This window comes from Neofelis nebulosa, chromosome 6 (assembly GCF_028018385.1).
Source record: "Neofelis nebulosa isolate mNeoNeb1 chromosome 6, mNeoNeb1.pri, whole genome shotgun sequence".
Taxonomy (NCBI): Eukaryota; Metazoa; Chordata; class Mammalia; order Carnivora; family Felidae; genus Neofelis; species Neofelis nebulosa.
This window is the reverse complement of record NC_080787.1, coordinates 99283331-99309990: the sequence shown is the minus strand read 5'-3', so window position 1 is coordinate 99309990 and position 26660 is coordinate 99283331. Positions and strand designations below refer to the sequence as shown.

The window sequence follows — 26660 nt, the reverse complement described above, 5'->3', positions numbered from 1 at the left end:
ATTCATTAATTTTGTAAGCTACTGCTCTCTGTGGTACACCCTTCCTTTCTAGACCAGATTATCGTTGAGGCCTGGTTTTACATTAGAAGTCTTCCACCATGTGCCTCTGATTACTTTCATTTCTCTACTCTGGGCTTTTCTCATTATCTCCTTTGAAAGAAGACTACACACACACACACACACACACGGAGGAATGAGCTCACTTATACAAGTTCATGGGTCCTAAATAGATTGCCTGTCCCTCGAGGGAAAAAATAATCTAGAAATGTGCCCATAAACTCCCATGGAACCATACATTCTGTATATTCCCTCATGGTGGGGAATTGAATCTATCATTTCTGAACAGAGCTTTTATTTTAAGGAAAGACTCAGAAAAAGATGACTTCTTCACTCTTGTCTTGCCCTGAAAACAGCTGCATGAAGCCTTGATCCAACTGTGTGGATGTCAGCTGGGTGGACTTGAGCTCCTAGTGAATATTATCTTTTCATGTAATGTTTCATTAAACAGCTAAGTCCACAAGAGTTCCCAAGACATATAACTCTCAAGAAAAAAAAAGGTATGCTTTGCCAAGTAAAGAACTATGATTTATGGCAGTAACTGTTACACTCTGAATCTTATTGGGCTTTGTTTTGAAAAATTATTAACACAATGGTTCTGTAGAATTTAGTAGTGCAACCAGCACCATTTGGCACGTTTATGACAATAGGGTTCTGGTTTTCTTAACTCCACAGTTACATGTTGGCAGCATTTCAAATTCTTGGCACAGATGTTTAAGTGAATATAAAGAAGAAACATAAAAAAGAACATTGGGCAGTTTTGAGTATCCAAATGTAAGGAGCATTATTCCTAACATGCAGTTAGCATGGACATGGGACCATGAACTTGGTAATAGATGACATGGCAAGCATGAGCACTATTTGCAGAAGACTTTTAGGTTTTTTTCACTGAGGACACTAACAGTTGTCTCAAAGCACCTCCTATTCATATCTGCCAAATAAGACTCAAATTTATTTGTGCCTGGAGACAAGTTAGTTTTTAGAACATCGATGGACAAGCAAATAGACCCATTCCCACCACATGACCACTGGGACTGCATGGCCAAATCACCATGTCCCTGGGTTTCATCCGAACAATGGCCAGATTCTGGTAAAACAGCTTTCTTGAAATTTGTTTTCAATGAACAAGTGGCAGATCTACTTTCTGGGCTAAATGTGAAAGGACAAAAAAATACCACGGGATGTAGGGCAGGAAGACTATGCAGAAGCACAAAAGAACTTATTCCCTGTGGCATGCTCAGTGCTCGCTACTGAAGCAAAAATGTGACTGGGCAAAGTGTTATTCCTCAACCTGGTTTCCAGGGCTTCCCTAAGGGCCCCTTACCCGTGAGTGGGTTGGGTTCACACACACACACACACACACACACATTGGCATGAGGCTAGGAAGGCATTTCCAGAATTGATCTAAGCCTTCCTTACCTCCCCACCACCCCATCCCCATCAAGAAAGTAAAACAGACAAAACCCAACAAAAGCAAATAAATCTTCCATTTACTGGCTAATGTTTGAAATGCTTTCCTTGGAGAACACTTTCATAGCTCATAATTGAAAAATCTTACACTTATGAGAGAAGACAGATCAACACTGCGATCACTCACAAGTGTGGTCTCAGATGGAGGTGGGAGATGAAGCAATCATTTGCTGGCAGGGAGGGTGGACGGGGCAGGAGAGAGGTAAACTGTGTCATGTTCAAATGTGTTCCCTTACAGTACGGTCAAGATGTCGCTTCACTGGCCCTTCACTGAAGACACTACACAAGTATTGGTAAAGCATGAACATTTATATTTAATTTACATTTTGACAATTTGCACATAAATAACAATGTAAACCAGTACGTAAACATAAGATAGTTGGTTGTTCTAGCAAAGTAAAAAGCCAATAACTTTGGTCAGTTTTAACTTTGATTAGAGGAAAAAAAATAAAACCACTGTTGATTGTGGGCTCAACATTCACATGTAAGAGGCCTACGAGGGGAAGTCAAATGGTAAAGAGAATCAAGAAGTCGCAAGCCACATAGGTCTTGGTAAAAATTCCCACAAATAAGAAAGCACAAAAGGGAAAAGAACAAAGGAGCAGAATAGGAAGTATTTGGTGTCAATGTCAGAGTGTGATGCTTTGGTTTACCTACAGTTAAGGACTGTGTTTGTCAAACCCTGATCCATAAAGAAATTGTCAGTTTTGCTACTTATAGGAACAGATCAGTAAGGCTCTTAGGTTTCCCTGGATTATCCTAAATTTGTTGTTCTTTTCTGCAGGTTGTCATTAGTTGCCATCAATAAAAGGTTGAATATATAAACCAGGTTGATTAGTGATGCATCAGTTATTTAGGAAGGAAGGAAATGAAGAGAGAAAAGTTAACAGTGGTAAAGGGAGTAATGGGACTATTTCTGTGACTTGGGTGTGACCGGACTCATAACGTGGCCAAACAAAAATAAAGCCATCTTAGATTGTCCTTATTGGTGAAAAATGAGGACTCTCTCTCCTTGGTTGTTATGCAGTCCCCCGCCTTTGCACCAAGGTTTTCAGGTCTCTTCCAATGGCGAGGGGGTGCCCAAGCTCACCAATGTGATTGTGAGGTCATGTGTGAAGCAAAATCTTAGAAAGGATTGTTTTGTGTTTTTTTTTTTTCTTTTTTGCCCTTAGGAAGCGTAGGTTCTTTTACATGGTTTGGCTCACAATTTAAGTGGTTATAAATATATTATATATACACATGGTATAGTGGTATAAATAGATTTATAAATATACATCATTCTTTGCTACACCTTGAATGCTGACATGTAATCTTTGGGCTTAGCAGAGTAAAAGACAGAATGGCACACATTCTATCTTTCTGGAGCACACTTAGTTTCTCCTCTAGAGTAGCAAATCATTAGATAAGACATCCTTTCCTGCACTACTGGACACACTCAATGAGGTAATTGTTGTGAACAACTTTGCAATGCCCTTTCACCTTAAATTAACCATAAAATGTAAAAAGACAAATACTGAGGAAAATCTGAGTTTTACAGAAAAAAAAATACAATTGATGTGTTGGGACTGGGAACATGCATTGCCTGCTTTTACCCTAAGACAACAAGAATACCCGTTTTTCGGTTTTTGTTTTTTAAGTGTGGCCTGAGCCTATCTACCTCAAATCCTTCCTGGTAGAGCACCATGTTTGTGCAATTTTGACATAACAACAACAAAAAACCCAGTAACAACACCCAGACTCAAGCCCCCAAACCTCAAACATACGAAACCACCTGTGCTTTGGGAACATTTTGCAGTGGTTTGAAACATGGCATTTTGTCTTCTTCACATTTTCAGATAATACACTGGGATGCAGAAGTCATGTGACCACTCTGAATGGTCACATGACTTTGGGGTGGGGTGTCCCTGCATTTTGGAGAGGGAGACGGGTCGGCAAAGCCTTGTCTCCTTTCTGGTAAATCCCTGGCTAGGGAAGAAAAAAAAAATCTGAACTACCTACGGAAGCACACAAGATTCCCTTTCTTGTTTCTTCTAAGTTATTGTTGGGTAATTCTGCACACGTTCCCCCCAAGGTATACAATGCTGTTCAAATGACAGATCTTATGAATTAACACATCAACTGTCTAACTTTGGCAATACCAAACCTCGTTTTCAAACTGTTATCACAGAGGGAGGTCAACTGAAGTAATGTATTTCTTTACCAAATCTTAAGTACTTAGACGGATGTGCAGAAATTATCTACAAAGAATGGCCACAAGACAAAACTCTAACATTTATAACTCAAATTACAAGGAATTTTTCCAGTCATTGTAAACTTTTTTAATTATTGCTTTTTGAACGATAAACTGTATAATAAATTATGAAGGATTATCATTGAAAAAATAATTATGGCTAGGCAATAGTCTTAGCAATGGGAAGGCTATGCAAACATATCCACACAAATAGTCAAAATACACAGGTTCAAATATATAGATGGGGTGTAAATAAGTATATATAATATGTATATATATATTGTCTTTGCCTCATTTATGCCCTGAGATTTCCGTAACTTTGGAGTTCCTTCTTTTATTCCAGAGAGGTGAGGGGAAACCATCTGCCGTCAGGAGAGCTTTGCAGCACTGGAATTATGTACAAGCATCTGCTACAGGCACCCTGACTTGCCAAGTCATAAGTTACGAAACAAAACAAAACACTTGTTGTTTTCTGAAAATCTTAAGGATCCATTGGTTCTACTGTTTCCTGTTTGACCTTTACAGGCCCCAGAGGTAGTGGGTTGCTGTGAGCCAACTTCATGAGGGACGGGTCTGATGACTCATAAAGGCTACACCCTGAGAGGAGTCCATTCCCCATGTTTCTTTGCAAAGACACTTTCAGGCCAGTCTCTTCTTTCTCTTTCCTGACCATGGCCAGAATTTCTTTCTCCACCACAGAGGTCACATCGATGTTGTCCTCCACGTCCTCGAGCCGGTCGGCGTTGTCACTGATGTCAAACTTCTCGATTTCTTCGTTGATCCGGGTCAGGTCCTCCAAAGGAATCCCCGTGGCCGGGGCCACAGGACAGTTCCCCTTCAGGTGGACCTTGAGGCTGCAGAGATGGATGTAGCTCTTGTGGCAGTGGGCACACTTGTGGGGCCGCTCCCGTGTGTGTAGGCGCTTGTGGAGTTTCAGGTGCACAAACTGGGTGAACTTGGCAGGGCACACCTTGCACTGGTACGGCTTCTCTCCAGAGTGGAGTCGCAGGTGGGTCTTGAGATTGCTGGTGCTGCTAAATCGCTTGTGGCAAACCTACAGTGTGGGGAAGAGGGCAGAGACGGGAAGACCAGAAGATTAAGAGCTGCCAATGGGAAGGGCAAGCTCACATACCAACGCCCAGCAACCTGTGAGGCGAGAAGCCTCCCTGTGGCACCTACGGTGTGGCATTAAGCAAACAGGGAGATGTGGGCACACTGCACACCAGGAGGCGTTGACTCCCCTGCCATTTTCCACCCACTGGAAGCTGGCTGTGTCACCATCTCGGCTCATCAGCAGATGCAAGGCTGTAGGCCGGTGGCAAGGCAGAATTCTCGTGTTGCTTTAAACTGCGGGCTATATGACAAAGGGTGGGCACGCCTCAGACACCTCCTACAGAGCTTAATGCTTCTACCAAGAGACACTGCCCACCTGGCATTCGTGTGGCTTCTCTCCCGTGTGTACCAGGTAGTGTTTCTGCAGGTGGGCCAGCTGAGTAAAGCCCTTGTTGCAAGTCTGGCATTTGAAAGGCCGTTCTCCGCTGTGCACTCTGAGGTGGACCTGGAAAGAAGCCACGTGGGTTAGCCGTGCTCTGCGTTGGCCAGAAGACCTCACATGTCTGCTCAAGGACTCGGGCATTTATGATGCAAACATCTTAAGAAAACCATCAGGATAAAGCTTAAGACCAACAAGCAGAGCCCCGAGGTTTTCTGAACGCTCTGTTTTGTTTGAACGAAAGGAACAAAAGTCACGGGCCAGCAGGACTCTATAAACTGATCTTCCAGCCCAAACCCCACGGTCTCATTATTCTGAGGAAAGTCAGCCGAAGAGATGTAACCAGGTCAAAGCCACACAGCCAGCGATGGCAAAAGCAAACTAAACCACCCCCCGCCCCACGGGCTATTCCCGGCCCGGGTCTCCAACTGTTGAAAACGCAAAGCGAGCAAAGCACAGGGGCGCGGGAGCGCAGGGGCGCAGGAGGGCGCACCGGGACGGCGCAGGCGCACTAGCGGGCAGCCCGACGCCGCAAGGCCTACCTTCAGGTTGGAGAGCTGGCCGAACGTCTTGGCGCAAACGTTGCATTCATATTTAATCTTGCCGTTCTGCTTTTTAAGGGGGTAGGGCAGCGTCTTGTAGCCCGTCATATTTCTTTTGTTTTTAATGAGATTCATGGCTTCGTCACTGCCGGGGGCCGCCAGCGCCGCTGAGGTAGCTTTGGGCTGCACCACGTGCTCTGCCGAGGCGGCCGTGCCCGCCGTGGGCGACCCGCTGGTGGGGCTGCTCGCCCTGTCCTTCATGCTGGCGGCCGCCCCGGGGAGGGAGAAGGCACTGTGCGGCGCCGGGACGAGCACCTCGCGCGCGTGGTCGGGCTGCAGCGGCCTGCGGGCTCCGTCCGAGGGCAGCGAGCTGGGCAGGGAGGCCGGGCTGAGCAGGGGGTGCGGCAGGCTGCCGCCGCCCAGGAGGCTGCTGTAGACGGGGTAGAGCCGGGGGAAGAGGCCCAGGTTGCCCACGCCGCCCATGTTGCCCATGGCGCCCAGGCCGTTGCAATTCACGCCGTAGGGGGGCAGAAGGTACTTGGAGTAGTGGGCGTTGTAGGAGGGGATGAAGGCCGGGGGCAGGTGCGGGGCTGGCGCGTACCCCGGGTAGGAGCCCAAGCCTTCCGGGCCGTAGGGGGCGTTCAAGTAGGCGTACGAGTCCCGGTGTTCCGGAGGGCAGGGCGCCAGGGGCGACACCGTGTTCCCCGGGCTGCTGTGCGGGCTGCAGCTTTTGAGGCTTTGGTCGGGGCTGCTTCTCGCCGAGGGACTCGGGGTCGTGGAGGACGGGATGGGGGAGTGAGTGATGTAGGTCGGCCTGTCCATCCCATAGGCTTTCAAAAAGTTCTCCGGCAGAGGGGCCCGGAGCGGGTAAACGACCCGAGGGTAGAAGGGCATTTCGGGGCTCCCGTTTTTTCGGAAGTCGTCCGCGTCCTTTTCTGGGGCGAGGGGGGAAATGTTGGAGCGGTAGCAGTCCTTTCCTTTGGAGGGGTTCGAGTCCAGTTTCAGGATCTCCTTCACGCTGTACTCTCTCTTTGGGACATTCTTGGGGCACAGTTCATTTTTCTCGGTGCTCGGCTGCTTTGGATGGCTCTGTGTTTGTGCTGAAATAAAGAACCGACCGTTACTCAGAAGGTTAGAGAGAACTGAAGTGAATTTCCAAAGCTGCGCTCTCCCTGGAGAAAACCTGAGTGCCAGCTGGCCACAAGCGAGAGACACCTGGCTTCTCAACGCCCTTTCATTCTAGAGGGCCCCGGGCCACTTGCTTACACACACCACTCGGTTTCCTTCTCGGCAGAGTGGGGACAGTGGCAGCATCTCAAATGAAGAGCACCGTCTGGATTTTTCTGTTTCTACTAGTAAAAACCGTATGATGGCAAAGTGCTGTTCAAGCTAGAATAGGAGAGCTTCCATTAAAATGGGGGTGGAAAAATCCTGGGGTGGGGGTGTCAGAGGCTAATAAAAGTCATTCTGATGTTCACAGTATACGGAAAGGAAATCAGCACACCCTGCAAACTAGATGTGAAAGATTAAGACTCATTTCAAGTAACAAGCAGTCATCAGTTTTCGCCTCGATTCTTGTTTAATACGAATTTGATAAAACCCTGTTCAAACTGCCTGTGCCAAATAGATTAGCAATGTGGATGCCACCCTTTCCCCTCCGATTTGCTGACCGCACAGGAACTGCACCAAGGTTCTGTCTGGTCTAACCAGGCTCCCAGCAGTGCTGTCCCCTGGAATCACAAGGCGTGACCTACTCTTCTCTGCCAAACCACAACAGGCACTTCCCGAGCCAGTTCAATTACTTAGAGCACCAAAGAAAACAGGCAGCTAAGATGAAAGCATTTATTCTATATTATTACTCGGTAAATACACTACTTAGGAACAGCAGCAATGAGGACAGTTCCAGACTCTTCGGGCCATCGCCAGCCCTGCCCCTCCGAATACACTGAACAAATGATGCCTTTGGGAAAACACCAGTGAGAGCAGGGAACACCAAAAACAACCCGTTCAGCCTTCCCTGGAAATCAAAAGTAAAACTTAACGCTCCTTCGCTGGAGCTCTGGTTATCAGAGGGGCGATCATTCCAACCGAATAGCTGCCCCATGAGTAGGAGTGGGTTGAAGGCATGAACCCTCCCATGTGTGAGGATGCTCTGGGAGGCAGGAGAGCTCTTGGCCTCTGCATCCTAAGAGGACAGGTTTGGGGGACCATGCGGAAGCCTCTGTAAAAGTATCATTCGTCGTCGCCTTAAAAAAAAAAAAGTTTCCGTTTGATTTCACTGAGAAAGCACTCCAGGCCTGATATCTGATAGGTCTAGAAATGAACTCTGTGGAAGTCCAGACTCTGAACTTTTCAAATCCATTCTCTGGGCTGACAGACTTGAGGGATTCGATTCCAGTGTGAGAGGCCCTCGGAGAATGTTATCTCCTGCTAGCTGTTATCAGTTACTCCAGGGTGAGCCAGCAGCCCCAGAATAAACACAGCCAGGACACTATCAGGGAAGATGCTGATGGGGGCAGTGATGGAGAGCTTGTTGAGGGAGAGGGATTTCTGAAGCCACTAAACCAAAATAAATAACCCCTTATCGGGCCAATATCAGTCTTTCAGTGAGGCCCAGCAGGCAGGAAGTTCAAATTGTCACTTTTGTTTTTTAAAGCTGAAATGGTAAAGGAAGAGAGACAACGAAGTTGGAAAACTGATAGGCGAGGCATCTCACAGCCACAGGAAGGAATTTTATGGAGGTGAAAAAGAACAATTTGAAGGCACCCACGTAGGACCACATTTAAAAAAAGATGTCACCCTACTAAAATGAACATACAGAAACGTCACCGTCCTGTTTCTGCCATTTTTATGTGGCACATTACACCTGAGTCTCATAATGTTTCCGGTGGCTTCAATACTCTCTTGGTTCTAAAATTCAACAAATTAAAACCATAAGCAAGAAGCGGGAGTCCATCAGTAGCACTGTCCTCGTATATTTAGTCAGGTGTTCTCACTAGCCACCCCGATAATTCAGTTATTAAACTGAAAACAGAGGGGCGCCTGGGTGGCTCCGTCGGTTAAGCGGCCGACTTCAGCTCGGGTCATTATCTCACAGTCCGTGAGTTCGAGCCCCGTGTCGGGCTCTGTGCTGACAGCTCAGAGCCTGGAGCCTGTTTCAGATTCTGTGTCTCCCTCTCTCTCTGACCCTCCCCCGTTCATGCTCTGTCTCTCTCTGTCTCAAAAATAAATAAACATTAAAAAAATTTTTTTTTAATAAATAAATAAATAAACTGAAAACAGAGCTAATGATTAGGCCGAATGATAGGAAAATCAGAATTTATCATTTTCTATGCAAAATACTTATTAGCACAGGGCCTGGCCTAGAGTAAAATCACAGTAGATGTCTGCCTTTATAGAAATCAATTTGTATCTTCTTCCAAAACAATATCCACAGGGAAATGTTAGTCCCCTAAGATGTTCTAAGGTGGAAGTCATGGAGCATATCTCTGTGAAGGTACATTTTAAAAAATCATCCTTCAGCAGCTGAGTAATCAGTAGAGCTGGTGTCATTTCTGACTCTCCCACTCAGCAGCAGCTTGAGTTAACATGAAGAAGAAAATCAAGATCTGTTTTTGTTCTTAAATCTTAAATGGCTGTAGGCGGACGGAGTCATTTCAAGAGTGAACTGCTTCTGAAGGCTCTGAATGGCTTAATTATGCCGACTCACATTTTCGATCTATAATAAGAACCCCCAAGACTACAAGAAAGAACCTAGAAGTTCTGCAGTAGGCAAAACAAAGTCTGTTTTCAACTGAAACTGAGAAAGCAGATTAACATTTAGAAGTCTATAATTTGGTCAACTGTTTTCTAGATGGGTTGGTTAGATACATAGGAAAAAAATACCAAAAAACTTGGGAGGGGTTAAGAGTTAAATTTAATGGTTTCTACTCTTTTAGTTTTAAAAAACGCCAATTTGTGATTTCTGGCTACTTATTATTTTTTTTACCTCCGTTTAATTAGAATCTCTTCTCAAAATTCTCCCATTGGAACCATCACTGCCATTTAAAGTCCTCACGAAGATTTTGGCACAGACCTCTTATTGTGCTTGAAACATGGAAACCCAACACAACTCACTTGAAGACACAATCTACCTATTAGGCCTGATGAAATAGTGGAAATTTTCCTGATCAGAGGCTCAATCATCAGCTACACCACACCTAGGACAACTGGTTTCACAATCTGCAGCAGGAGTCTTGGCTTAATGTGACTGGTTATTGTTCACTCTCATTCTTGACTAGGAATCCTGGACAAGGAAAGGGTATCTGAAAATGTTAAACCTCCATTTAGAAAAATTTCTGCACGGACGAAAAGGGACATTTGTGGGAATGAAAGTGTCATTTCGCGGTATACACACAAGTTGCTCTGTACACAAAGAGTTAAGCACTTGAATTTTAGATACTGTGAAAAGCCTTTCATCAGAGAATAAAAATGCAGGGCCTTTGCAACCACACAGGGTGAAGGATGTATGTGAGAAAGCTTCTTCATGGTTGGGGCAAAGTCACTGGGGTGGGTCACTTCAAACAGAGTTACTGTTTAAGAAAAAGAAGAAGAAGAAGAAAAAAAAAAAAACCACCAAGGTCTTTTCTCTGAATCCATGAATGATTAAGATCAAGGAGTATAAGGAGACCATCAAGAAGTGACTTGCCATGCTGAGAAAGTCAAGAGTAAGCAGCACACCTTCCTCACATCTTCTCTAGTGAGAGAAGCTGCTAGAATAGAAGTTGTCTTTTACCACCAGGCCGTGGGGAGTGGCCCAAACAGCTGAATGGCTCCTGGGGTGCTCAGCACATGTGACAGACTCTTGGGAGCTCTGAAGAGACATGAGGGAAAAGAACGGACACCTTTCATCAGAACCTGATTCCCCCCTCATGCTCAGGTTGGAAGCCGTCTTGTTTCCAATGAGTCCAAGACCTTTTCCTGAAGCTCAAGGGTGCAATGATTGTGTGTGTGTGTGTGTGTGTGTGTGTGTGTGTGTGTGTATGGGGGAGGGGGGGGCGGTTTGGGACCACGAATGCAAACCTAAAAGGTGATCCTATGAGGGAGGTTGGTAAGTTTTTACAGCCCCACCTTTTCAGAAAGCGACAAACACAGTATTGAGATCCTAGGGAGATCAAGTAAACTAGACAGTGTGGGATGAGCACCAAACAGCTATAGAATTGGCTTGCACCTGACTAGGATAGGTAATTGGTTTGTTAACAGGTCCCAAAATTAAAGTCAAAATTCAAAATTCTAATTTATGTTAAAATTAACATTCATTCCAAATGTTCCAAAGGTGAAAACGTGAACTAAAGTAATTCAGCCTTCAGATAAAGCAACTGAGACCTCATTATCAATAGTTGGTATATCTGGGGAATGCTTTGTACTATTCTTGTAACTCTTCTGTAAGTTTGAAATAATATCAAATCAAATAGTTACAAAAATTTCAGAATTTAGATGCCAAAACTTTAATCCAGAAGGATTTAATGTTAAAAACTTCCTTAAAACTTAGCAGTCTGACTGAGAACATACAACCATAATTACAACAGATTGGAGTTTTATGGCAATTCTTAAATTGTTCCTAGAGATCACTTGAGAATGACTAAAATGAGGTAGCCCTTTCCAGAGAGGTTAGGACATTAACTATAGTCAAATGAAAAAGTAAAAGCTTATAAACCTAAGGAACTGAGAATTTGTTAAAATAAAGTGATAGGGGTGCCTGGGTGGCGTAGTCAGCTGAATGTCCGGCTCAGGTCATGATCTCATAATTTGTGGGTTTGAGCCCCGAGTCAGGCTCTGTACTGACAGTGTGGAGCCTGCTTGGGGTTCTCTCCCTGCCCCTCCCCCATTTGTGCCTTTTCTCTCTCTTTCAAAATAAATAAGTAAACTTTAAAATAAATTTAAAAGGTTTAAAAAAAATTAAAAATAAAGTGATAGGTGGCTACTGTAATACGGATCAGGAGATTAGATAATTAGGATTAGGTTTCTGCCATAAGGAAGGAAGGTATGATATAAAATATTTAGAGTTATCCATTTAGAAGAATATTTTTAAAATTGTAGCTGTGAGTTTTTCCAGAGACAATCCTGGATGTTCTACATCAGACCGTGAGTTGATAACCAAATGTGCATCTCTATAATATTTCAACACACATTTTAGGCACCAACAAATCACCACAAACAAGGGCTATCCCTTAAAGACTAGGCATGTCAGGACCAATCCCTTTTATACTACTACCTGCCCCCTTTTGGAAGGATTAGAATTGGATATATATTTCTTCCTCCAATTTTCTGAATTAAACACTCAAAATAGCTTTTAATAGTTTACATGGTCGAGTTTCATAATGGAGAATAGGGACTCAAAAAAAATTGTTTTCCCTTTTCCTAGTCCCTTGTTTAAGCCACCTACTTGGCCCAACAAATGAAGCCATATAATTAAACAACATGTTATTAGCTCATAGGGGCAGAACTGACATTACCGGCATTTTTTATTTTACTTTATTTTTTTGTTCTATAATCCACTTACTGAGATTCATCATTGTCAGCTCTCCGGGATAAGGGTAGTGAAGCCTTTCTGCAAAGTCCCGACAATACCACACAAGAAGCTCCTGGTTGGCAGGGATGGGCTTAATGGTGTAGAAGTAGATGTTCATCCCGTTCTGACACGCAGCCAGATTTTGCTCCCGGGCAGAGTGCGCCGGATTCACATAGCGCATCCAGTTGCTTTTCTCCTCATTGAAGCCATCGATGAAGTGGTGAAGCTCCCCTCTGGAATAGATCTGTCCAAATGAAAAGACAGACGTGTGAAAGAAAGTCAGCCCCAAAGCAATGGAAAACTTCCCCGGCACCCTGAAGAACAAACACAGCAAGTACGGAGTGTGCTTTCTCGTTCCCTGTGGCCCAGTTAGAAAAAAGAACGAAATCGGTTTAGCCAGAGTAGTCTTGAATCAGCATAAGTAAGGGCAGAAACCGGTAAGGCACACTTTGTCAGTTACCTTTTCCATTTCAGTTTTATCGTCTTTTCATGTTTGGAGAAAAACAACAGAAGAATGAAACACAACATTTCATTTAAGGAGCCGCCTCAGGCGGACCAAACCGCCAGAGAGTATTACTTTTGCTACAGCCGTGAATGGCAAATGGGCGATGCTACTAACTTTAGTTCCGATTATGCTGACTTTTAATGCTTTGAGTCACTGGGTAGAAGACCAAGTCAACTGAATACGTCAAACTGAGTCTCTCAGCTTTTTCTATGGCCTCTGTACTTGCCGTTTCCTACACCCCCGCCCAAGGCTTAAACTATGCAAACATCCTCCACCCCCAAGCCTCCAAGTCCAGAAGTAACACTTGTTCATATGAATACTTGGAACCTTGCCTTTTTGTGGAAACACTGGGTGGGGCAAAGGTGAACTTCACCTGCCATAACAAAGTGAGCACCGGGACAGAAGCCAGAATTTGACAGTCTACTGAGAAGTCACTTTTCCTCTTGATAAACATGTTCGGCCTTGCGCTTGTCTCTCAAGCCAAAGGAGAGGAGAGGGAACCCTCTTATCTGAAGGGTGGTTGGCTAAAACACCACCCACAGGGTCACAGGCACACGTTTTTCAAAAAACAACAGGAATAAGCTATGTTGTTCTTGAAAGGCAATGCATAACGAAGAATTCAAAGTTTGCCCCATAGTACCACTCCTTTCTGGTTAACACACGCACTCAGGCTCCTCAGTGAAAAGGCAGAGGTAAGAAGAGGAAAAATTAAAACCTACAGTCTTGCTGAAACTACTTTATAAACAAACTCCTTCCCCTTCCACAGAAAGCTTTTCTCTCCCTCTTTTCAAGATGGACCATTTTTTCTTCAGTCTTAAGAAATTTCCTTATACATCTATAATCAATACCTGGTTATTTGCAACTTGCAGTCCTCGCGTAGTAGGGCACTGTTCATAGCAGAAATTTTGCTCTAACCGGACAGCAGGTTATTGCTTTGTTCCTAGTCACATACTGACTATGATAGTCTATAAATCGTTTCTGTATTTCACTCAAACGTTATCAGAAACAAAAAGGAACTCTGTCCCTTTAACACAGGCAGTAAACACCAGAATCACTTTCTTTTAAGAGTAACTTCCTGTAAATTGTGAAGGGGGAAATACATGTGGCTTCATCAAAGCAGCTTGTGAGAGCTTTTGCGGTGTGTTTTGTTAAGAGAAAATGGAACAAGGCTGGGTGAATTCTGCTATCAAGAGGGGTTTTCAAGTTTGTTTACTCTGATGTGCAAACTTCCAGGAACATGGGGTTCCATCGCTCTGCACTCTTCGCTGGGCGGAGACTGCTTTCTAAAGCTACGGGTATGAGATTCCAGTCAGCCATCCATGGACTACAATTTACTGTTATCCTCATTTAAAAGACAGAAATGTCAATGCCATGAAGTCATGCACACACACACTCGAAAATAAAATAATGCATACGTCAAATGAACACCGCTCTCTCTTACCTCACTACATTGCCATATATTATCAGGAAGATTAAAAATGTGCTGACTCATAGTACAGTTACAAGAAATGTCACTCACTGGTTTCTCAACTTGAACATCCCTACTCTTCTTTGCCTGTGTAATCTGGATGGAAGTTTTTCTTTCCTTACAACAGATGTTCATATTCCTGCCAGCAAAATCAGGATGCTTTTAACAACATGTGGGGAGTTTTCTCCTACAATATCCTTTGTATGTGAAAGACTGATTCAAATAAATCCTCCCAAGGAAAGCATTTCAGTTACTTATAGTGAGCCTTTAATGAACCAGAGAATTGGGACAGAGGAGGTTCTCAGGTATTTCTTGCCTTTTTAAAAAAATGACCACACATCATTAAGTCTTATGCTGGCATGTGTTAATTCAGACCTTTGACTCCAAGAATTACACACTTCTGTGGCTCATTTCTGAGAAAATTTTATCGGCAAGAAAGGCAAAAATGCACTCACTGACATTTTGCCCATTAGAAGTCATGAAGTAAATATATTTGAAGCATGTGTAATTATTTTTTTAAAGATTTTTTTTAAGTTTATTTGAGAGACAGACAGACAGACACAATGAGAGCTCACGCTTGTGAATGAGTGGGGGAGGGGCAGAAAGAGAAGGAGAGCGAGAATCCCAAGCAGGCTCTGCACTGTCAGTGCAGAGCCCGATGTGGGGTTCAATCTCTCGAACTGTGAGATCATGACCTAAGCTGAAATCAAAAGTCAGTTCCTCTAATGACTGAGCCACCCAGGTGCCCCAAGCATGTGTAAATATTACATAAAAATTGTGAGCACACAATTCTTAGCATTTTCTCACGTTTGGAAAATAGCAAAATAAATTTCTAAAAACACAAAACTTCCCGAATTAAAAAAAAAAAAAAATCCTGTTTCTATGGAACAGCTTCTGACTGGCTTCCAAATGGAACCCTTTTATAAAGACACTTGTCCAAAAGATATAGGCATCCTTGGTAAATACTGGCCAAAATAAGTATAATCCAGTTTTTGTTGTTATCATGCAGCTGTTTCATAAAAGAATTCAAACCATGGTTCCCCAGTAGTCAGGATCATTTTATGCAAGTATGTATAAAAAAAATTACTTTTAAATTTAATAAGCATATTCTCATTTTCTAATTGAGAAAACTGAATATCCTAGAAATCTACGGGAAGATGGAAAGCAGTCCAATTTTTTTCTCTGTTCCCTTCTAATCCAGAGCCTTTTACTCAAAAATCCATCTAATTAGTTCATCTTTGAAGTCCTTTCTAATCTTGATATTCCAAAGGAAATTGTATGGGCCAGACCTTTATGCTCTCCCATGATTGTAAGCATTTCCCTTATGTTATGGGAGCAATGTGCATACAGTCACATCCAACAGTTTTACGTGTAGATGCATGACTAGTCCTAGTCATCTCCATTCCCCTAGTGGCATCTTCCACGCATCCTTCCTTAACTGCGTGTATTTTCAAGCTAATTCATTTACGATTACTCTTCCATTCAATTAAAGTTAACTCAGCAAGAAATCAAGAAGGGGTGAAACCTAAGGCTTGGTGACTCATTACTACTTCCTTGCAGAGAAATGCAAATGAACCTACCCTTGAAGCAAGCAGCAAACTGTTTCCTTTCATCACAAAGCTCTAATGAATTGCAAAAATTAAGATTCACATACAGTCCATATCTCCATCCCTAATCACCTACAGGCTGCTTTTCTAGAGCCACATATTTAACCAGTTTCAATCGCATTTGCTTACAATGCCCTGCGTCCACAGGGGCCCCAATGTTGTGGTGAGCCCTAGTATAGGTTGAAAAAGGAAGTGACCCAGCAATTCTAGCTCCATTTTTTTCCCTTAATTCTTAAAGAGTCTGAAACAATTTTCTCTACTTACCCGCCAAAAATATTTCCTGTTGGCGTTCTTAGGAACAGTATCATTGGTGTAGATTTCGCCTATTAGAGGTCCAAAACGTGTTCCCTTTGGTATGTATTCTTTACTCACTACTCCAATAACCTATAGGGGGTAAAATATGAGATAATTACTTCAACTGTAAAATATTAACTAACTTTTTCATTGAATTGTCAAGTGGTAGTACAATGAACAATGACAAAATTATGATATGGAGAGCAGATATTAATGGTGCCTACATAATTTTAATAACAAGCTTCATCTTAGGGGGAGGCCATCCTTCAAACTCCCAGATCGTAAGCAAATACCCAACGAAGTGTGAAAATCATCTAAAGGATTATTCTCTGGTGACTGAAGGTCCTTTATTTTTATTATTACTTTTCATGCTAGAAAAACAGAGAAGATAACCATTGTTTTACCTGATTTTAGAATCAGATATTGCAGAATTAGACTAAGAGTAAACTACTTCAGCCTGCTCCTAGTTTCTTATTTCTCCTTCTCCCTCAAACTATAAACATAGCATGCTTGAGGGGAATAAAATAGTTTTAACCTCAGAAACCAAAATAATGCCCTTTGGTTGTTCCACAAAGACCTAAGGAACCAGAAGCAAAACACATTATATGTTTTTTCATTCCAGATGAGGTTTTTCTTTTTTTTCATAGCTTGTAAGTTCTCCTTAATAGAAGAAAGATCTTCAAGTAACTTTGTTCTCCTCTAGCATCTTCTACTCAACAGTGGTCAAAAGTCATCCTTTGAAATGGAATTTATACTGAGGAGAGCTGTGGGTTCTAAGATCTGAGGAAATGACCTTCTCAGACTGGATGTATCACACCAGAGCCTTGCTAAAGAAACATGTTAACTATGCCAGTTCCTCCTTGATCGTAAATTTCTTTAAGGGAGTGAAAAAAAATCACCAACCACGAATCAGGAAGCAATTCATCACTATTCAAAAGAATTCTGTAAGTGGTCCTCTGCAACATTTTGCAGTTACAGTTTTGTTTTGGTTTTTATTCAGTCACTTTCCCATTTTTATTTTTTTCTTGTCCAAAACTGAATACTTTTTACTTCCTGAATACCTTACTGACATGGACCAAGAGGGGAGGTAAAAGAGAATATTTATTTCCAGGTTTTATGAAGCCCAGTGGCTCCTGTGTAATTGTGTACCCGCAATGGTAGGTCCCAATATGTATGTATCAGTGAATGTTCACAGGGGATTCTCAGATTTTGGTTGTGATGTACGTGGATACCTCAATAAATCTCCATCAAGAATTTAAATCTGTTTAAATGGATATGGAATAAGCACATCTACATGGTTGTAAAGTCCAATCTTTCTCATGTACATTTCTCATCAGTCAATGATTTTTTTTTTTTTTAACAATTTGGTATTCAATATACAAGCCTCAATGGAGCGTACCCAGACTGAAAAGACAGGAAAAAGAAAGAAAGAAAGAAAGAAAATTTCCTACACCTAACACAAGTTGAAACAAGGTTGTGAGCTAAAGTGTTATTTTTGGTACTTTATGAATTTCTGGCAGAGAGCTGAAAAAAGCAGATGTTCATTTCATCCTCCTCCTCTGCCTTCATTTACATCTATATGCCCTTTCAATACAGTTCATCGTTATTGGTATTTGTTGGCAGTAAAATGACTGGGGACAGGAGTGCCTCAGAACAGTCTTGAGATAAAAATTTGTACTAAAGCTGAAGAAGACTTACTTATTCAGAGGCTCATTATTTACATTATTGCACCTAATTAATTTGAAAAATTCATGGAATTGACTTCTATGACACGCAAATCATTTGGCATTCACATTTGAGTGATTATTCCATAATATTAAAATGACAAACAGGAAAAACAAATAATGTCATTTGTTGGTGAGCCAATAATTAGTAGTTGATATTTTCAACATATCCACTTTAAAGCAGTAATTTAAAGAAAGGTACTCAACTGGTTCATCAACTTTGTTTTAAATTATAGTCTCTTGAAGACAGTGTCTTGGGAGTCAGAGCTTGATTACCAACAAGTAGCATTATATTGAGGTCAGGTTTTTTCTTCTGAATTGCTCTTTTTTTAATCAATGAGGTCTCTTGCTTCTCATCTATCAATCTTATACTAAGAAAACACACACAGTTTTCTTATGGCCAAAAAACTCGACAGAATCATGTTCCCACAAAAGAATTTTCAGAAGACATAGCCACCCAGCACTTACTTGAGTACAAGTATAAGAAAGTCAAGAGGACACTATAAGACAGTATTTGCCATTTATAACTTTACAAATGCAACTAAGGAGAGGAGAGAGGAGAACAATTAAAAAGAGAAGTGTCTGTGGAAGAAGAGAGGTCTATGAAAGTTTTCTGATTTAAAAAAGAGCCAAAGAGCCTTCAATATTGGATTATCTTTACAAGTGAGACAGAACCCTATTATTTTAAGTTCCTATTATACAAGAGCTATAGGAAATATATAAACACAAAAGCGGATAAACAGAGACACAAAATCATAGAATTTCAAAGGTTGGAAAGAATTGTATGGCTTATATGCCATCTATATCCATTCCCAGTCCAGCATTTTCATACGGGATAAATACCTTCATCTGAAATCTGTGTCTGAGACATTATTCAAAGAGGACATACAAGCTGCAATTTTAAGATTACAGTACTCGGCTAGGTAACTGTGGAGGGGCAACAGAAACCAAGGTCATTTTTAATGGGAAGTGGAAGACCTAGTCATATTCTCCCTCTGGCCCTAGAAAGATCCAGCTGTGAACCTGAGCCAACAACATTCTATCCTTGGAGCAAGCACATGATACAGAGGAACCTGGTGTGTGCCTTGGATTTCACAGTGCTAAAAAGACTAATTAAGAATGTGTTCACCTATCTCAAGAAGGAAACTTCACAGGAACTGACCAGGGTCCTAAAGAATTACTACTAGGGGCAGGCTGCTGTGTGCCTCCCATTAACCTATCAGGGACAAGACCTTGGCCTCTACATGTCCTTGCCCCTCTCTTCCCTCCGGCCAAGCTCTTCCAAACCATGCATTATGTTGGGGTCCAATCCTTCCACCATTTGGGCAGATCTGTCTCTGTCAGTGGCCTCGGTTACAGGACACACCCTGATGTCTGAGGCTTCCAGACAAAAAAAAAAAAGGGCTTGTTTTTCATCATACAAAATGAAGATTTCACAACTTAAGATGGGGGTTGCTAAATCAAAGCCTGATATCAAGGAGAATATAAACTTGGTGTTTTTTTTGTTTTTTTAAGCAATTCCTCCTTTAAGGAATATACAGATACACACTCATAGCAGCGGGCTTTAAGCAGAAACCTTATTCAAGTTTAAATGTGGTATGAGCATCATCACCCCAAATTACATTAAGATGATTTAAATTACTAGCTATCTCTCCCCCTCCCCAGATTTGCCCCTATAAAAATGATTTCTTTGATTACAATTCTATTTTGAAGACAAGGATATTCGCATTGAGATAACTAGAACTCTGTAGTGGACTAGGACTTCAGCTTGCAATTCACTTCATTTTTTTAAAAAGGGGGTGGAATGGATGGGAAATGTTTTTGGAAAGTTTCCTCCATAATTATCTTTGTATTAAAGGAAACATGGTACATTGTCTCACAAATAAAAGGCACTATGAAGAAGAGGGAATTGCATGTTATGGAGAGATACTTTTTACAGATGGCTTGAGTTAATAATGGACTTCAATCAAAACAGACATTCAGCGAGTCCCCATCATGGCCTGATGTTTATCACCGCATGACTCTGGGAGGTCAGACTCAGAGCCACTGTGCCTCTTGAATACAAGCAAACTCAACACAGGCTACCGCTTCTAAAATATAAATGCTTAAATTGATCTTGCTGTATTCAAGTATTCACAAAAGATTATTTCAGGAGGACAAGGGGAAAATCCCCCTAAAAGAATAACCCATCAGTTAAAAAAAGTTCTAAAAGTTTTGAATAGTAGGTCTATATTTGGCTTCAGTTCTGGAAATAGGAAGTAAGAACAGCCTCATTAAAGGTGCAGAATGATTCTAAACCAAATCTAAAAATGAGGGTCAAGATCAGAAATATGGTTTGTATGTTTTGTTTTTAAACCCAAAGAAAAAAAAAGGTGCTGACACATAGCACAAATTCATAATGAAAAATGGTCTTGTTAAAAAAAAATCCCCCAGTATGTCAGCACAACAGTACATAATGTAACATCTTCTGCTATTTAAATGAAAACATGTAAAGAGGGCAAGATAAATCAGTGAGATAAAAACCCCACGTAGAAAGCTTTTTTTTTTTTCCTCTTTCCATGGCTGGTGGGACTGAAAGAACTAACTGAATAATGATAATGTAAACATTTCATCAATCCTGAAGGTTTCTGTTCTAGAACTGTCTGCAGGTATCACACCCTCAATGGCTCAATTCCCCAGGCTTCTTTCACCACCTTAAGGAAACTGTCCTCTCCCAAAAGGGCAAAAAGGAAGAAAGAAACAGAAAAACAGGTACAAATTCCAGAGTGAGTGTAAGACAGTATTACATTTAAGTTGGCTTCCTGGTTGCTTTTATGATTAGGAACGGATGTGGGAAAATAGAATAGAAGGCCCTGATCTCTCATTAGGTTAGTTTTGAAAAGACCCTCTTTAGGGATACAGATACTGCATGAACATACTGAAATGGGAAGTTATACGTTCAGACCAAAAAAAAAAAAAAAAAAAAGAAAGAACACCAAAGAAGCTTAATAAAGGATTGGGCTGAAAGATGTAAAGACGATAAATAAAACCACAGTGACACCAAGAGGGGCCAGTGTAGCATAATCAAGAAGCAGTGGCTGGGGAAGTCAAGAGAACTTTGCTCCTAGTCCTGGCTCACACTTCTCACAATACATCTTAGGTAAGTGACTATCGTTCTGAACCTTGGACTAATAATCTGAGGGCATTCCTTTATTGAGCTATGATTTTAAGCAGAATGATGGAAATTGAAAAACAAGCTAAGAGCTGAACTGACGATAAGAACATTATAGAATTAAAAGCCAAAGATGAACCACAGAATAGAGGTCTTTATTTCAAAACAATGGGCAGGACAGGGCAACACAGCACAAAAATGAACCCTGAGAACGGACCAATATTTGGTCAAATGTGATATGGGAAAAAACACACTACACCTTTTAAAACCACAGTCAAACCTTAGGTAGCCAAACAAATCCTACATTGATTCCACGGGCCACATCTTATGAGACTTTCAATGAGAAGAGGGTTGCTTTCAGAAAGAGGTATAATTAAGGCTGACCTCTGGGGGTTAAATTTTTGGTAACATTCATGTACAACTACAATTTAAATTTTGCTTTAAAAAAAAATCTGCCTCCATTCTTCCAGCAGGGGGAAAAAAAAAAAAAAAAGGTTAAGCTTTAATGAAACTCAAAGCAGAGTTGCTCTATTTAATTTTAGACAGCTGTGTCTCCCCCTCACCGAAAACACTGAACTCAGACACAAACAGGAAAGAGACAAAGTATTTCCCAAACAGGCTCCCCGACTCCTTCAAATACTGTTCCTTGGGGAAGGAGGAAAGTGATCTGACATGGCTCTAGTGAATTGTCCCAGTATCAAATTATGGATTCCTACAGCAAGGAATCACTTCTTTCTGAAGACAGTGACGGAAGTGACAGTAACCTATGGGAGTAGTGGTGGTGGGAAGTCTGTTGGGGGGCTGATTCCCTCAAGCCAGCTCAGCTTATGGACTAGTAAGAACAACTAACTGCAGTAGCTGAATTCTCAAAACCAGAGGTGGTTCTGCAAGTTATTTCACAGCTAAACATCACGCCTCACTATAATCGTTATATAAAAGGGTAAACACAAATCCTTTGCTCATTCCAAGTTTGGGTTTCCAGCCCCTTTGAAACAGCAAAGGGTGTACCCACTTCAGAGGCCAGTAAGGAATCGGCCTGCCAGCCCAGCCAGAGCAAAGGAGTTGCCGCAGATAAACACAGTGGTTAGCTCTGAAGTCATCCGGACAGAGGACACTTTTACACGAACCTCTTCTTGGTCTACACCATCACTTCAGTTCATAAACACGTCAAGGTTTTGAGAATAATTTTAGAAACCCAGCTAATAAAGCTGGCTCATTAAAAAGAATAAAGCCATCTCATGACCAAAAGGAGACAAAAGAAACATGAAAAACTTTTTTTTTTCCCCCTAAGAAAAAGTTTTCTCCCTCAGAAGCTACCGTACAATTGGAGGACCAGGGGTCAGGGAGTCCGGGGGTGGACAGTGGCTTTCTCCAAGGTCACTGTCAATTTCGCCCACCTCCTTCTGCAATGCAGCTTTCCCAAGATGTGTCAACTCACCAAAAGACTGAACTGTTTACTAATTAGTAGGGAGCAGCTGAGAGCTGCAGGAAATGAGGAGGACAGACTTGGGGAAAGAGAAAGCAATGAAAGAAGGGAATTAAGGGATCGATTAAGTATTGATACTTACAGATTCTCACGGATATACGAGGCCACAAGGGTAAGTAGGGAGATTTGGCATCAGGTGCCAATCTTCTCCAGCAACAAACCAGAGGCTTACCTCTTTGCTGTTCGTGGCATATTTGAAAAGCAGATTCCTTGGTAGAGACGCCTCTGCCTGAACTGAGGTCCCTCCGTCGGCCCCACAGTCCCAGGGGTGGTCGTTCACAATGTATGTACACTTCTCTTCAAAGTCAGCCTCTGTCCACAGAGTCATGTCTGCGTCCTCCATGTCCATTTTCATGGTCCCGGCGGTCACCCCTCGAAACCTCACAGCACTGGAGCTACACTTCGGGGCAGCCTGGAAGAGAAGGGAAAGGCCTTTAATCCCCATTGTCCTGTGGCTCCCTGTGAGAGGCTATGACTAATACAGTAGTCTGAAGACTTTAAAAGCAGATGCAAGAGTGCTTGGTACAGTTGAGTAAGAGCCAAAAAGCCGTATAAAGAAGACTGCCTTGAAGAAGCGAGGTTTTAAAATGCCACTCTTACTTAGTTTTTTAAAAAAAGAAAGACAGACTGTGGCAACCTCATTGGGGAGCGGGGTGGAAAAAAGAAAAGAAACACCTCCAAACAATCCCTGCTTTACCTCTCACAGCAGAAAAATGCTGTGGGCGCTGGGTCCTGTGTCCCAGAACGCCTGGGGTCATGGCCGCCAGACCCTCCGCGCTGTGGAAAAGCTGCCTCAGAAAAGTGTCACAAACAAGGAGAGGAAGAGGAAGGAGCTCTGTCTGCCTCTGAATGAAGCTAAAAATGGAAAGCGCGTGTGGGGCAGGAGCGGAACCCAGCGGGCCTTTTCCAAATGGGGAAGACTGAACTTTCCCACCAGCTCCCAACGCAAAACAACTTTCAAAACAACTCGCCGCCCCCCCTCCTCTGCTGCAGCGCTCCCTTTCATCCTCTCACACGGGAGACTGGAAGGGTTGCATCCTGCCAGCATCCCTGAGCTGCAGCTTTTCAGAAATGATTTGGAGCACAGGAAAAAGAGGAGGAGAAATGGGCGAAAGGGGAAAACTCCTGGCAGTTTCCTCTGACTGGTGGGCATCTCACGCCAAATTTTGAAAAAGCAAAACAACAAAGCATAAAAACTCTTCAATAGCATTCCCTGGAGAGAATTCCTTCAGGAGCCCTCAGCTACAAATAGCACTTTCCATTTAAATCTGAAAGTGTACGAATTCCCAGAAGTCACTGATGTGCTTCAGTTTACTGTAACTAAAGTTATAACAAATATAGAAGGCTCCGAGGACAGGCACTGCTTCCATTTGTAAACTGATAAGGATATTCCCGCAAATCCCCCCTTGCACTCAGGAAAAGTGCTTTCCAGAGAGAGAGAGAGAGGAAAAAAGGTAAACAACTTCTGGAATGTTTTCCCATATAGACAAGGCTTGATTAAAAAAAAAAAAAAAGTAGGAAAGCGGGTATCATTTCCATGTAAGAACGTGTCCTCCTTAGAATGTAAACACAGCGCTCGGCGGAAGTCCTTCAAGGTGGCTTTCTTTTACATTCTTCTATTTCTTCCCTAAACATGATGCTCTTTTAAAAAGAAGTCAGATGCAAAGTTGTCTTTCCCCTGTTACGACTTAAGCAAACTTGCTTGTTTTCATTTAGTTCCCACATGGACAGTCATGATGGTAAATAAATGTGAAAATCTAGCGAAGTTTAAAAATAAAGCCAACCCGAAGGAGTTATTTTGACGGGGGTGGGCAGGAGCCACTACCGAAGTTTCAATGAATTGACAATTATGCCTAGAACTGAAGGGGTTAATGATTCATAAGGAAAAAGTCTTATAAATGTTTGACAGTTCTAAGCGCCCTAAAGCAGAAGCAGTTCTGGTTTCTACTACGACTACGCCAACAGCAACAGCAACAACAACAACAACAATTTCTGATCAATTTCAGGATGAAAAACAAGATCAAGTTCCTTACCAAGGTCGTACCCACACGTTTTTCCAAGCAAATATCCAACATCGGAGATAAGTGTCGCTCATCTCTACACAGTCCACATTTCCTCCGCGTCCCCTGGCGGGCTGAGGACTGACGCGCACCTCGGCGATCCCTCCTTTTGTACGGCCGCCCCGGCGCCCGCGTCCCGGCTCTCTCGGCCGCGGACAGGTGCCGCGCGCTGCTCTGCCTCTCCGCAGCACTGGAGGGCTGAGTGTCACTGCAGCACTTTCAGTCTGTGTTAACCAGACCGGAGGCTCCTTTCCCCTCCCTGCAGCAGATTTCCCATTCGTCTGATTCACTCCCACCAGCTGCTGAAGGGGGGCGTGGCCATACCTGAACTCGCCAGAGCCGCGCAGAGCTCGGCCCAGGGCTTTCCCCTCGGATCGCCAGCCGCCCCGAGCTTCCTCTCTTCGCATGTGAATTTCAACATTTACTTGGAATCTTCTCACTTCCCTTTGAAAGCACTTAACCTCAACGTTCGCTCGGGCTGTATTGTATTCTAAATACTCAGCCCGCCCTCCTTCCTGCCGAGACTTTCTAAGGGGGCGCACATTCCTTAAATTAGGGAAACCTAAAAATTACCTAAAAATTTTGTAGTTCCTCGGCTCGAATCCACACTTTAACAAACGTACACCATTTACCTGAAAAGAGCATGCGAAACTATTTTTCCATGTGATGTAATAAAATGAAGCTGACTAGTCCTCCGGCTCTGGCCCGTGAAATGCACATTTCCCCTCCAAAACTCGTCAGCTTCCATTTCTCCTGCTAACTGAAATACATCCACATTCGGCAGAACTAACTTCCCTCTTTCAACTCTTTAGTAAATAGGGAAATAGGGAAAATTTAGAATCCTACAGATGAAAATTTCTTTGCCTTTGCACTCCTCCCCAAACCCACAACCAAACTCTGAGGGGCGCGTGTAAGCAAAGTGTAGAGCATTAATCTTTTCACAGTTCAAGAGAATGTTGAACTGATCACTGCAAGTGGAGGGCAGACGGAGGCAGTAATTAGTGGGGCTCGTTCTACTCCCTGTCCGGCTTTTCCTCCAGCCCCAGTCAGTCCTCTGTTGAAGGAAGGACATCCTGTGATGATGGCATACAATGTCCTGTTTGTTTATTATTAAGAGCGTGGACCTTGCATTCCTGCTTCTCATTACAAAACAAACCAGATGCTTTACTTCCTTCAATGGTCTTGTGCCTTCAGCAAGGAATCCTCTAATTCAGAGAAACAATGATGCAAAGGGTCCATTTATAGCAAGCACCCCATTACAATTACTGTTTAGATCACTGAAACACAAGTCTCCCACTTTTCCTGCTTGCCTCATATAGGTGGTTGTTTCTGAAATCATCTCTCCTTCAACCTTAGGCTGCAATGTCTTTTCTAACATTTTAAATACACGTGTGCATACACACCCACGTCCCAACACACACACACCCACATATACACACCCAGTCCCAACTTAATGATACCAACTTAGTCACACAATGAAGTGGACATTTGAGTATTTGTTTACGGGAAGAAACAAAGCAAAACAAAAGCCCAACTCAATCATCAAAATATGTCTTTATCTTTAACATTTCTTTTCTCTCTTTCAGGAAACTTTTCTAGAATTTCTTTTGGGGGGGGGTGGTGGGTAGGTGGGAGGCAAAGATTATTTGCCAGGAAATGCTTTTTGTGTCTAAAGTCCTTGTACAATCTCTGTAGTACAGAACAATTACATTCCCACTAGGGGACATAAGTAACACACACTCCCTGCTTGACTGCCCGGGGACTGTTATTGCATGTTACGCCAGAGGGGACGCTAGCACCAAGAGGAAACAGGGCTTTTAATCGGCAGATGTGCTAAGGGTATAAAACTGAATGAACAATTCCTAAGAGTTCTCAGAAAGCTCTAAGATGATAATTAAACAAGAGAAATCCAGCCTTCTCGAGAGGGTTTATTAACTGATGCTGAGTCAGCGCCACAATGGACAGAAAAACAATGTAGTCATACTGAAGGCTGGCCTGCTGTTCAAGCAGTCTCGCCTGCAGAT

The 26660-nt window shown here is 42.7% G+C and overlaps 1 protein-coding gene across 4 annotated transcripts; it reads right to left on the bottom strand.

The window, feature by feature from the left end:
- Window positions 1-1821: 1821 nt before the first annotated feature.
- On the bottom strand, window positions 1822-25021 carry PRDM1 (PR/SET domain 1). Of its 4 annotated transcripts, none has more exons than XM_058734841.1 (7): window positions 24610-25021; window positions 22749-22988; window positions 16186-16305; window positions 12333-12585; window positions 5792-6891; window positions 5187-5315; window positions 1822-4811 (listed from the first exon to the last, which is right to left on the bottom strand). In XM_058734841.1, the coding sequence occupies exons 1-7, from the start codon at window positions 24649-24651 to the stop codon at window positions 4239-4241; spliced, it is 2457 nt and encodes an 818-aa protein (XP_058590824.1). In that variant the 5' UTR covers window positions 24652-25021; the 3' UTR covers window positions 1822-4238. The 4 variants fall into 4 exon arrangements, with proteins under 4 accessions (XP_058590824.1, XP_058590825.1, XP_058590827.1 ...); XM_058734842.1 differs by lacking the exon at window positions 24610-25021 and adding an exon at window positions 23274-23631; XM_058734844.1 differs by lacking the exons at window positions 16186-16305; window positions 22749-22988; window positions 24610-25021 and adding an exon at window positions 13695-14820.
- Between the last annotated feature and the right edge of the window lie 1639 nt (window positions 25022-26660).

What these genes read in the sequence shown, in the direction of transcription:
- PRDM1 (XM_058734841.1), bottom strand. Translation starts at nt 24,651, where the DNA reads ATGTTGGATATTTGCTTGGAAAAACGTGTGGGTACGACCTTG. An exon ending in ATGCCACGAACAGCAAAGAG is followed by an intron (nt 16,306 to 22,748) that starts GTAAGCCTCTGG and finishes TACCCCCTATAG; the next exon opens with GTTATTGGAGTAGTGAGTAA. An exon ending in ACAGGAAATATTTTTGGCGG is followed by an intron (nt 12,586 to 16,185) that starts GTAAGTAGAGAA and finishes TCATTTGGACAG; the next exon opens with ATCTATTCCAGAGGGGAGCT.